We start from the raw sequence: 12,581 nt of genomic DNA on the forward strand, positions 1-12,581 counted from the left end.
TAGCCTAGTTTGCGTACATAACATGAACTACTAACTAGCTGGCTATTATTGATCTATATTTTCTAACGGAGCTATCAAACCAAACTGAGATCGAAAGTATCTAGCTCCAATCGGTACACTCAGTATCGGAATGACCATTTCCTGTCAGTTTGATATTCATTTCCTGTTGCGAAATAGCTAGCTAGCGGTTCGTGTGCAGCCTGCTAGCCGTTAGCTAATTGTAGCTAGCTAGATGATGTGTTTTAGTGGGCTTGGAAATAATCATATTTGCCGAAAGACATTGAATATGGAAGGATCGTGTAACATTTGCACGTTGCCCCGGGGATATATTGCAACGGACATAATTTTTTGAGGATAACCTGGATAACCTTAGCTACATGAAATGTCATAAACTAGCCGCGGAGTTGGAGGGACCCACAACCTCCTGAACAGCTGTATTGATGGAGAAATGTCCTCCGAGACGATAGCAAATATAATACTGCACAAGGTTTAGCGGAATTATTATAGTCTGCTATCTTGTCTCTGTATCTAGTCTGTCAAGCAAATAGTAGACGGGTCATTCCGAGATTGCTAGCTACTTAGTCAATGATGAGATAGCTAACTGCTGCCAGTGCTGGTGAAGAAATCACAGCTGTTTTGGCATCTGCAAACAACAAGACTGGCTGTGTCAGACAAACCTTCGGCCTTGTCCAGAAATACAAACTGGCACAATACATACATTTGTGAAACTGGCACAAATGTAAACAAGGACATTTGAACAGTCTGTATCGAAGTGAGGATAATTTTTGCTGATCATCGAGACTTGACAAAACTATAATGAGGAAGTTTTTTGATTCATCTCGTCGGGAGTTGGTCAGTTCTGGACCTGCTTCTGGAGGGGGTAGCAGTGGATCCAGCCATGCAGGTGGCAATTTAATTGGACGTTCATGTACAATTGGGCGGCACCAAGTCACTATTGAAGAAACAGTGGCCGAAGGTGAGATGTAGGAATTGATGCTTGTCTTTTGGAAACAATGTTTTGATGTTCATGTTGACTGAGAACATGTCATGTGACATTTCAGTCAGACAGAAAACTGCAACAATGGTCAACATCAATCAGTCATTACCAATCAGGTAGCTGCTGCATGAAATATGGAATGATGGAATTCATTTATGCTCAAGCCAGAGGCAAGCTGAGGTTTCAGTGTGATATTGCTACTGTATGCCATTGGTAAAGACATACTGTTGTGTCAACTTTCCACATGATGTACTCCTATTCCTGACACTCCTACATCTGACACACCCAGCCAATGACTATTTCACTGTAGATGGATATGCCATCGTGCCATATTGTTTGTAGTGTGGCTTTCATGGCATCAGTTTTGAGGATCAAGTGTGTGGCTGCTGCAAGATGTTACTTATGTCATATCAGTCAAATGACTGACAGCTCTGTCATTGTTGGAGCAGCATCTGCATTTGGTAAATTAATTGTCAGGAAATCCCCTTACGTATTAGGCACTTAAATGGACTCAGAACTGTCTGTTTTCGGTGTTCTATGAATTATTAAAATTAGTGACCATGGACTCAGGAACCGTCTGTTTTCGGTGTTCTATGAATTATTAAAATGAGTGACCATGGACACGAGAAGAGGCTCACTAGGAATGATAGCTAATTTTCAGGTACTGAAGAGCACAGAGAGAGATGTTTGGGGTGTCAAAGAATTTTTACTATTAAACAAAAGCCAATTGGGCACATTAATCCTGGCATTTTTGTAATTTTGACAACACAATACCATGCAGATCAAGTTGCTGATTGTTTGATATCACTCATGTACTTGGTAGTGAAATCCAAAGAATCTGAAGATAATTGTACATTTACATTTGAGTAATTTAGCAGACACTCTTATCTAGAGCGATTTACAGTAGTGAGTGCCTACATTTTCTTACTTGTCCTCCGCAAGCGCCATGCTATACCAACTGAGCCACACAGGACCATAATGCCTTGATGTGAGGAAGTGATGTGACATTAATCCCTGGCTCCCTGTGCAGTGGTGTAAAATCACCTCTCAAAACAGTATATTTTTCTCATTAAGCATCTGGCTTGGATTCAATTCCATGTAAACTCAGTCAATCCTTTAAATTAATTAAAAAATAGAAAAATAAATGGGCTTAGTCTTTGAAAATGGCAAATGCATAACCTAGCCTAAATAAACACAATCATCTACATACAAAAATGCCTGACCCCAGTTATCACATAACACTACCATTTTGTATCGTACACCTGAGTGAAAGGTGCAGTGTCTGCATTATCCTGCACAGTGGAGTAATTTGTGTGGATTGTGTTCACTGATATGGTAATGATGTAGCCCTGACATCTTGTAAAATTAATTTACTTTGCAAAACCTTCTTAAATACTGCAACTTTGCTCTAACAACCTCAGTTCATGATGACAATGTTTCTATCACTTTCTCACATCCAATGCTTTTGTTGACGAGTAAGGCAAATTGCATCTCATGATTTCTGCCTATTCTGTCCATCCTTTTAGAGTGCCGCTTTGCAGTGTACACTGAGTCTGAAACATGGTGAATGGAGACAGTCTAGCCTATCCCTGCCTCCGTTTTAGCTCAGCAACTCCCACTGCAATATTGTATAGATCTACACAGTACACTGCAGTTTAAACCCATTGAAATTCAACATCATTATGGTATAACATGTAGGCTATCAACATTGACTTACTGTAAATTCCATGCTAAGATAGTTAAGCTAGATATACTGTAAATTTCACAGCCTACAGTTGCAATGAAGATTACTAATTTAACATGATGCCACAAAGACAGTTGGCAGAAGATGACAAATAATGCTCTTATGGATTGGGGTGTATGGAATGGTTAGGCCAATTTGATTTCTTTACTTCAATATCTTGTTTGTCTTCTAGTCATATACAGTTGAAGTCAGAAGTTTACATACACCGTAGCCAAATACATTTAAACTCAGTATTTCACAATTCCTGACATTTAATACAGGAAAATATTCCCTGTTTCAGGTCAGTTAGGATCACCACTTTATTTTAAGAATGTGAAATGTCAGAATAATAGTAGAGAGAATAATTTATTTCAGATTTGATTTCTTTCATCACATTCCCAGTGGGTCAGAAGTTTACATACACTCAATTAGTATTTGGTAGCATTGCCTTTAAATTGTTTAACTTGGGTCAAATGTTTCGGGGAGCCTTCCACAAGCTTCCCACAATAATTTGGGTGAATTTTGGCCCATTCCTCCTGACAGAGCTGGTGTAATTGAGTCAGGTTTGTAGTTCTCCTTGCTCGCACACGCTTTTTCAGTTCTGGCCACAAATTGTTTATGGGATTGAGGTCAGGGCTTTGTGAGGGCCACTCCAATACCTTGACTTTGTTGTCCTTAAGCCATTTTGCCACAACTTTGGAAGTATGCTTGGGGTCATTGTCCATTTGGAAGACGCATTTGCGACCAAGCTTTAACTAGTTGACTGATGTCTTGAGATGTTGCTTCAATATCTTCACATAATTCCCCCCCCTAATGATGCCATCTATTTTGTGAAGTGCACCAGTCCCTCCTGCAGCAAAGCACCCCCACGACATGATGCTGCCACCCCCGTGCTTCACTGTTGGGATTTTGTTCTTTGGCTTGCAAGCCTTCCCCTTTTTCTTCCAAACATAACAATGGTCATTATGGCCAAACAGTCCTGTTTTTGTTTCATCAGACCAGAGGATATTTCTCCAAAAAGTTCAATTTTTGTTCCCATGTGCAGTTGCAAACCGTTGTCTGGCTTTTTTATGGCAGTTTTGGAGCAGCGGCTTCTTCCTTGCTGAGCGGCCTTTCAGGTTATGTCAATATAGGACTCATTTTACTGTGGATATAGATTTATTTGTACCTGTTTCCTCCAGCATCGTCACAAGGTCCTTTGCTGTTGTTCTGGGATTGATTTAAACTCCTATCACCAAAGTACGTTCATCTCTAGGAGACAGAACGCAGGTACACCTCCAATTGGTACACCATCCACAGGTACACCTCCAATTGACTCTAATGATGTCAATTAGCCTATCAGAAGCTTCTAAAGCCATGACATAATTTTCTGGAATTTTCCAAACTGTTTAAAGGCTGTTTAAAGGTCAACTTAGTGTATGTAACCTTCTGACCCACTGGAATTGTGATACAGTGAATTATAAGTGAAATTATCTGTCTGTAAACAATTGTTGGAAAATTGACTTGTGTCATGCACAAAGTAGATGTCCTAACCGACTTGTCAAAACTCTAGTTTGTTAACAAGAAATTTGTGGAGTGGTTGAAAAACTTGTTTTAATGACTCCAACCTAAGTGTATGTAAACTTCCGACTTCAACTGTAGTTTCATAATGAGACTGGAATCAAATAAAATGTTATTTGTTACATGCGTCGAATACAATAGGTATGGACTTTTACATTGAAATGCTTACTTACAAGCCGTTAACCATCATTGCAGTATCAAGAAAAATACATGTTAATTAAGAAATAAAAGTAATAAATAAATTTAGAGCAGCAGTAAAAATCACCATTATAAGAGTAGTTATTCAATCTTCCACTCTTCTATCCCCATTAATTCCAATGGCGGAATGCAAGATACAACATTCTAAACTGAAATCATGGCCACAAAAGGAAAAATCAGAATGTTCAAACTAAAACATTTTGAGTGCTTAAAAACAAATTCTATGGATTATTGAAGCAAATTACAAGGTTTAGACAAACCCAAACTGCTGCAAACCAAATGCTAGCCTAGTAGCATGAGGAAATACTGTCTAGATGCTTTTTTCCAGGGGAGATTAAGTTTATAAATTGACTGTCTGGGCTGTGGGACAGTGGATGCACATTTTATAAGATGTTACAGTACTAACTCTAGCCTACTTTTCATTGATTGCACTTCCGTCACACGGTTGCGTCATGCCATTGTTGTGAAAGTTCTCAAAATGCCTCTGCCATATTGCTGCTCAGTCATTTTGAATGGGGGCTAATAACTGTTTTGTCAAAATTAAACTACATTGGTCTGTAAATACAATGATATAGGAGTTGGCAAATAATTAGTAGGAAACAACTTTGCCATCTTATGATGTCATCAAATTTACTTTGGACTGATGGCAATGTTTACGACATGTAAAGTCAATCTGGCGACATCACAATAGCTACGTTTCCAGATTTTCATGCACATATTAAAAAATCCACTTAAAACAATGCACATTTTCCCACGTGGTGACGTACACTAAGTGTACAAAACATTAAGGACACCTTCCTAATATTGAGTTGCACCCCGCCCTCCCTTTTGCACTAATTTCTTTGGGGCATGGACTCTACAAGGTGTCGAAGCGTTCCACAGGGATGCTGGCCCATGTTGACTCCAATGCTTCCCATAGCTTTGTGAAGCTTACTGGATGTCCTTTGGGTGGTGGACCATTATTGATACACACGGGAAACTGTTAAGCGTGAACTCAGCAGCGTTGCACTTCTCAACACAAACCGGTGCACCAGGCACATGCTACAATATCCCGTTCAAAGGCACTTAAATCTTTTGTCTTGCTCATTCACCCTCTGAATGGCACACATACACAATCCATGTCTGAATTTTCTCAAGACTTAAAAATCATTTTTTTTACCTGTCTCCTCCCCTTCATCTACACTGGTTTTGAAGTGGATTTAACAAATTACATCAATAATGTTACAGTCATCGTTGCATGAAGAAGTGACCAAAGCGCAACGTGGTAAGTGTTCATGATTTATTAATAGAACTGAACCCTGAATAACAAATAGAATGAACGAAACAGTTCTGTCTGGTGCAGACACAAAAACAAAACAACTACCCACAAAACACAGGTGGGAAAAGGCTATCTAAGTATGGTTCTCAATCAGAGACAACGATAGACGGCTACCTCTGATTGAGAACCACACCTGGCCAAACACACAGAAATAGAAAACATAGAATGCCCACCCCAACTCACGCCCTGACCAAACCAAAATAGAGACATAAAAAGGATCTCTAAGGTCAGGGCGTGACAAATAAGGGATCAAAGCTGGACTCTCATTCACCTGGAAAGATCAGGTGTCCTTAATGTTTTGTACATTCTGTGTAGTGCACAAAACTACCGTTTGCCGTTAAATTCCCATGTACCGAATAAAATATACAAGTTAAATGGGTTTCCATCACATTTTCAAATCGACTGATGGGTTTTCTCATAAATACATCAAATCAAAGTTTATTTGTCACATGCTCCTAATACAACACATGCGCCGATTACAACCTCACAGTGAAATGCTTACTTGCAGGCTCTAACCAATGGTGCAAAAAAAGAAAAAAAAAGGTATGTGTGTGTGTGTAGGTAAGTAAAGAAATAAAACAACAGTAAAAAGACATTTGAAAAAAGAGTAGCAAGGCTATATACAGACACCTGTTAGTCAGGCTTTTTGAGGTAGTATGTACATGTTGGTATCTTTAAAGTGACTATGCATATATGATAAACAGAGAGTAGCAGAAGTGTAAAAAGAGGGGTTGGCAGGTGGTGGGACACAATGCAGATAGCCCGGTTAACCAATGTGCGAGAGCACTGGTAAGTCGGGCCAATTTAGGTAGTATGTACTAGTCGACCGATTAATCAGAATGGCCGATTAATTAGGGCCGATTTCAAGTTTTCATAGAATCGGAAATCGGTATTTTTGGGCGCCGGTTTAGCAGAATTTTTTTTTTTACATATAAAAAAAAAATATATAGCTTGATTAACTAGGCAAGTCAGTTAAGAACACATTCTCTTTTTCAATGACAGCCTAGGAACGGTGGGTTAACTGCCTTGTTCAGGGGCAGAACGACAGATTTTCACCTTGTCAGCTCAGGGGATTCAATCTTGCGACCTTACAGTTAACTAGTCCAACGTTCTAACCACCTGCCTCTCATTGCACTCCACGAGGAGACTGCCTGTTACGTGAATGCAGTAGAAGCCAAGGTAAGTTGCTAGCTAGCATTAAACTTATCTTATAAAAAACAATCAATTAATCATAATCACTAGTTAACTACACATGGTTGATGATATTACTCGTTTATCTAGCGTGTCCTGCGTTGGATATAATCGATGCAACGCTGGGGATTGATTTAACAACAGCAGATTTGCGAACAAAGCACAATCGTTGGACGACTGTACCTGACCATAAACATCAATGCCTTTCTTAAAATCAATACACAGAAGTATATATTTTTAAACCTGCATATTTAGCTAAAAGAAATCCAGGTTAGCAGGCAATATTAACCAGGTGAAATTGTGTCATATCTCTTGCGTTCATTGCACACAGAGTCAGGGTATATGCAACAGTTTGGGCAGCCTGGCTCATTGCGAACTAATTTGCCAGAATGTTACGAAATTATGACATAACATTGAAGGTTGTGCAATGTAACAAGGATATTTAGACTTAGGGATGCCACCCGTTAGATGAAATACCGAACGGTTCCGTATTTCTCTGAAATAATAAACGTTTTGTTTTCGACATTATAGTTTCCGGATTCGACCATATTAATGACCTTATGGCTCGTATTTCTGTGTGTTATTATGTTATAATTAAGTCTATGATGTGATAAAGCAGTCTGACTGAGCGATGGTAGGCACCAGCAGGCTCGTAAGCATTCATTCAAACAGCACTTTCGTGTGTTTTGCCAGCAGCTTTTCGCAAGCACAGCGCTGTTTATGACTTCAAGCCTATCAGCCTAATGGCTGGTGTAACCGATGTGCAATGGCTAGCTAGTTCACTGGGTGTGCGCTAATAGCATTTCAAACCTCACTTACTATATTAACTACAACCTAAAACCTCTTACCTTGGAATATTGAAGTGTCATGTTAAAAGGAACGACCAACTTTCTCATGTTCTGAGCAAGGAACTCAAACGTTAGCTTTTTTACATGGCACATATTGCACTTTTACATGGCACAAATTGCACTTTTACTTCTCCAACACTTTGTCTTTGCATTATTTAAACAAAATTGAACATGTTTCATTATTTATTTGAGGCTAAATGGATTTTTGTTGACGTATTATATTAAGTTAAAATAAGTGTTCATTCAGTATTGTTGTAATAGTGATTTTTTTACATTTATTTGTAATAATGACAATCTGCTTTTTTGGTCCTCCAATAATCTGTATCGGCTTTGCAAAATCATAATCAGTTGACCTCTAGTATGTACATGAATGTATAGTTAAAGTGACTATGCATATATGATGAACAGAGAGTAGCAGCAGCGTAAAAGAGGGGTTGGGAGGGGCACACAATGCAAATAGTCCGGGAAACCATTTGGTTACCTGTTCAGGAGTCTTATGGCTTGGGGGTAAAAACTGTTGAGAAGCCTTTTTGTCCTAGACTTGGCACTCCGGTACCGCTTGCCATGCGGTAGTAGAGAGAACAGTCTATGACTGGGGTGGCTGGGGTCTTTGACCATTTTTAGGGCCTTCCTCTGACACCGCCTGGTGTAGAGGTCCTGGATGGCAGGCAGCTTAGCCCCAGTGATATACTGGGCCGTACGCACTACCCTCTGGGACCATGCCCCAGGACTACCTGACATGATGACTCCTTGCTGTCCCCAGTCCACCTGGCCATGCTGCTGCTCCAGTTTCAACTTCCACCTGACTGTGCTGCTGCTCCAGTTTCAACTGTTCTGCCTTATTATTATTCGACCATGCTGGTCATTTATGAACATTTGAACATCTTGGCCATGTTCTGTTATAATCTCCACCCGGCACAGCCAGAAGAGGACTGGCCACCCCACATAGCCTGGTTCCTCTCTAGGTTTCTTCCTAGGTATTGGCCTTTCTAGGGAGTTTTTCCTAGCCACCGTGCTTCTACACCTGCATTGCTTGCTGTTTGGGGTTTTAGGCTGGGTTTCTGTACAGCACTTTGAGATATCAGCTGATGTACGAAGGGCTATATAAAGAAATTTGATTTGATTTGATTTGAAGGGCCTTGCGGTCGGGGGCCGAGCAATTTCCGTACCAGGCAGTGATGCATCCGGTCAGGATGCTCTCGATGATGCAGCTGTAGAACCTTTTGAGGATCTCAGGACCCATGCCAAATCTTTTTAGTTTCCAGAGGGGGAATAGGCTTTGTCGTGCCCTCTTCACGACTGTCTTGGTGTGTTTGGACCAATCTAGTTTGTTGATGATGTGGACACCAAGGAATTTGAAGCTCTCAACCTGCTCCACTACAGCCCCGTCGATGAGAATGGGGACATGCTCGGTGCTCCTTTTCCTGTAGTCCATAATCATCTCCTTAGTCATGGTTACGTTGAGGGATAGGTTGTTATTCTGGCACCACCCGGCCAGGTCTCTGACCTCCTCCCTATAGGCTGTCTTGTCGTTGTCGGTGATAAGGCCTACCACTGTTGTGTCGTCAGCAAACTTAATGATGGTGTTGGAGTCGTGCCTGGCCATGCAGTCTTGGGTGAACGGGGAGTACAGGAGGGGACTGAGCACGCACCCCTGGGGAGCTCCTGTGTTGAGGATCAGCATGGCAGATGTGTTGCTACCTATCCTCACTACCTGGGGGTGGCCTGTCAGGAAGTCCAGGATCCAGTTGCAGAGGGAGGTGTTTAGTCCCAGGTTCCTTAGTTTGGTGATGAGCTTTGAGGGTACTATGGTGTTGAACGCTGAGCTGTAGTCAATGAACAGCATTCTCACATAAGTGTTCCTTTTGTCCAGGTGGGAAAGGGCAGTGTGGAGTGCAATAGAGATAGCATCATCTGTGGATCTGTTTGGATGGAATGCAAATTGGAGTGGATCTAGGGTTTCTGGGATAATGGTGTTAATGTGCGCCATTACCAGCCTTTCAAAGCACTTCATGGCTACGGACGTGAGTGCTACGGGTCTGTAGTCATTTAGGCAGGTTGCCTTTGTGTTGTTGGGCACAGGGACTATAGTGGTTTTCTTGAAGCATGTTGGTATTACAGACTCAATCAGGGACATGTTGAAAATGTCAGTGAAGACACCTGCCAGTTGGTCAGCACATGCCCGGAGCACACGTCCTGGTAATCCGTCTGGCCACGCAGCCTTGTAAATTTTGACCTGTTGAAAGGTCTTCCTCACGTCGGCTATGGAGAGCGTGATCACACAGTCGTCTGGAACAGCTGATGCTCTCATGCATGCCTCCTTGTTGTTTGCCTCAAAGCGAGTATAGAAGTGATTTAGCTCGTCTGGTAGGCTCCTGTCACTGGGCAGCTCGCGGCTGTGCTTCCCTTTGTAGTCTGTAATAGTTCGCAAGCCCCGTCGAGCGTCGGAGCCGATTCAATCTTAGCCCTGTATTGACGCTTTGCCTGTTTGGTGGTTCATCGCAGGACATAGCGGGATTTCTTGTAAGCTTCCTGGTTAGAGTCCCACACCTTGAAAGTGGCAGCTCTACCCTTTAGCTCAGTGCGAATGTTGCCTGTAATCCATGGCTTCTGGTTGGGGTATGTACGTACAGTTACTGTGGGGACGACGTCCTCAATTTATTGATAATGCCAGTGACTGATGTGGTGTATTCCTCAATGTCATCGGAAGAATCGTGGAACATGTTCCAGTCTGTGATAGCAAAGCAGTCCTGTAGTTTAGCATCTGCTTCTTCTGACCATTTTTTTATAGACCGAGTCACTGGTGCTTCCTGCTTTTATTTTTGGTTGTAAGCAGGAATCAGGAGGATAGAGTTGTGGTCGGATTTACCAAATGGAGGGCGAGGGAGAGCTTTGTACGCGTCTCTGTGTGTGGAGTACAGGTGATCTAGAATTTTTTCCCCCTCTGGTTGCACATTTAACAGAGATTTGGTAGAACTGATTTAAGTTTCCCTGCATTAACGTCTCCGGCCACTAGGAGCGCCACCTCTGGGTGAGTGGTTTCCTGTTTGCTTATTTCCTTATACAGCTGACTGAGTGCGGTCTTAGTGCCAGCATCTGTCTGTGGTGGTAAATAAACAGCCACGAAAAGTATAGCTGAGAACTCTCTAGGCAAGTGGTGTGGCCTGCAGTTTATCACAATATACTCTTCTTCAGGCGAGCAAAATCTAGAGACTTCCTTAGATTTCGTGCACCAGCCGTTGTTTACAAGTATGCACAGACCGCCCCCCCCCCCCCCCCCCCCCCCCCTCATTTTACCGGAGTGTGCTGTTCTATCCTGCCGGTGCAGCGTGTATCCCGCTAGCTGAATATCCATGTCGTCATTCAGCCACGATTCCGTGAAGCATAGGATATTACAGTTTTTTATGTCCCGTTGGTAGGATATTCGTGATCGTACCTCTTCTAGGCTATTGTCCAATGATTTCACGTTGGCGAGTAATATTGACGGTAACGGCAGCTTTCCTAGTTGGCTTCTGCGCGGTCCGGACGAGGCATCCGGCTCTTCGTCCTCTGCGTCGCTTCCTTTTGTGAATAATTGCTATGTCTGCCCTGTGGGGTGTTTGGAGAATATCGTGTGAGTCCTGCTTGTTGTTGTTTTTGTTGTTGAAGAAATCTTTGTCTAATCCGAGGTGAGTGATCGCTGTCCTGATATCCAAAAAAGACCCACATAATAGCACAATTGGTTATGAGACAGTAAAACGGCGGCCATCTCCTCTGGCGCCAAGTTGTGTTAATAAGCGAGTGTACCCACTCTGGTGCCCACTCTGCTATTTGTGCAATGTTGGCTAGTGCGCACATATAGCCTAAATCAGGGATGTGTAACGGAACTCATCATGCGGGGCTGCAGTGGCTCCTGGGTATACATACCCACATCCATACACCTCAGCTTGCGAGCAAAACATTTGTACTTTTTCTGTGCATTTTGCCAATGGGCGTAGAGAGAATGTAGCTATTTTCTAACAAATTTCCTGCAATTCTACACATTTTGCCATAGGGTGGAGGCAAATGTTTGAAGTTTTCAATATGATAACCAATGATCAAATAGGCCCTACCCCGGTCAGTAGTTCAACCACGCTTACTAGTTTAGATAGCTGGCCGTTACACTAACTTATCAATCTAAAAACATTTAGCTGACGTGGGCTAATTGAGTGACTGCTAATGCACAACCAAATGTGGAAATTGTGTATTCGATTATTCTAACTCTCAACAGTAAGCTGAGTCCATTTGAGTTAATTTTTATTTAGATTTCATGTAATGGACATACACAAAATTGTCCAAATTGGTGAACTGAAATTAAAAAAAAAAAAAAAAAAAATGCAAAAAAATAAATAAATGGAAAAGTGGTGCAGGCATATGTATTCAATCTCTTTGCTATGAAGCCCCTAAATAAGATCTGGTGCAAACAATTACCTTCAGAAGTCACATAATTAGTTAGATTGCACACAGGTGTCACATGATTTCCCACAGGATCTTAGTATATATATACACCTGTTCTAAAATGCCCCAGACTCTGGAACACCACTAAAAAAGGGGCACCACCAAGTTGTGAAGTACAGATCAGGGTTGGGTTATAAAAAAAGATCCAAAACTTTGAACATCCCACGGAGCACCATTAAATCCATTATAAATCATGGAAAGAATATGGCACCACAACAAACCTGCCAAGAGAGGGCCGCCCACCAAAACTCACGGACTAGGCAAGGAGGG

General features: G+C 41.8%; 1 protein-coding gene across 8 annotated transcripts in view; it reads left to right on the forward strand.

The window, feature by feature from the left end:
* Positions 1–56: 56 nt before the first annotated feature.
* The window catches only part of LOC109892539 (AP2-associated protein kinase 1), a 46,663-nt gene continuing 34,138 nt past the window's right edge, over positions 57–12,581 (forward strand). For 3 of the 8 annotated variants that reach the window (XM_020485137.2, XM_020485139.2, XM_031826422.1), the window contains exon 1: positions 59–976. In XM_020485137.2, the coding sequence (XP_020340726.1) occupies positions 817–976 (160 nt within the window). In that variant the 5' untranslated portion in view covers positions 59–816. Of the gene's footprint in view, positions 977–12,581 lie in introns of all 8 variants that reach the window. The other 5 variants (XM_020485136.2, XM_020485140.2, XM_020485134.2 and 2 more) reach the window with 3 other exon arrangements.

This window comes from Oncorhynchus kisutch, linkage group LG6 (genome assembly GCF_002021735.2).
Source record: "Oncorhynchus kisutch isolate 150728-3 linkage group LG6, Okis_V2, whole genome shotgun sequence".
NCBI classification, from domain to species: domain Eukaryota; kingdom Metazoa; phylum Chordata; class Actinopteri; order Salmoniformes; family Salmonidae; genus Oncorhynchus; species Oncorhynchus kisutch.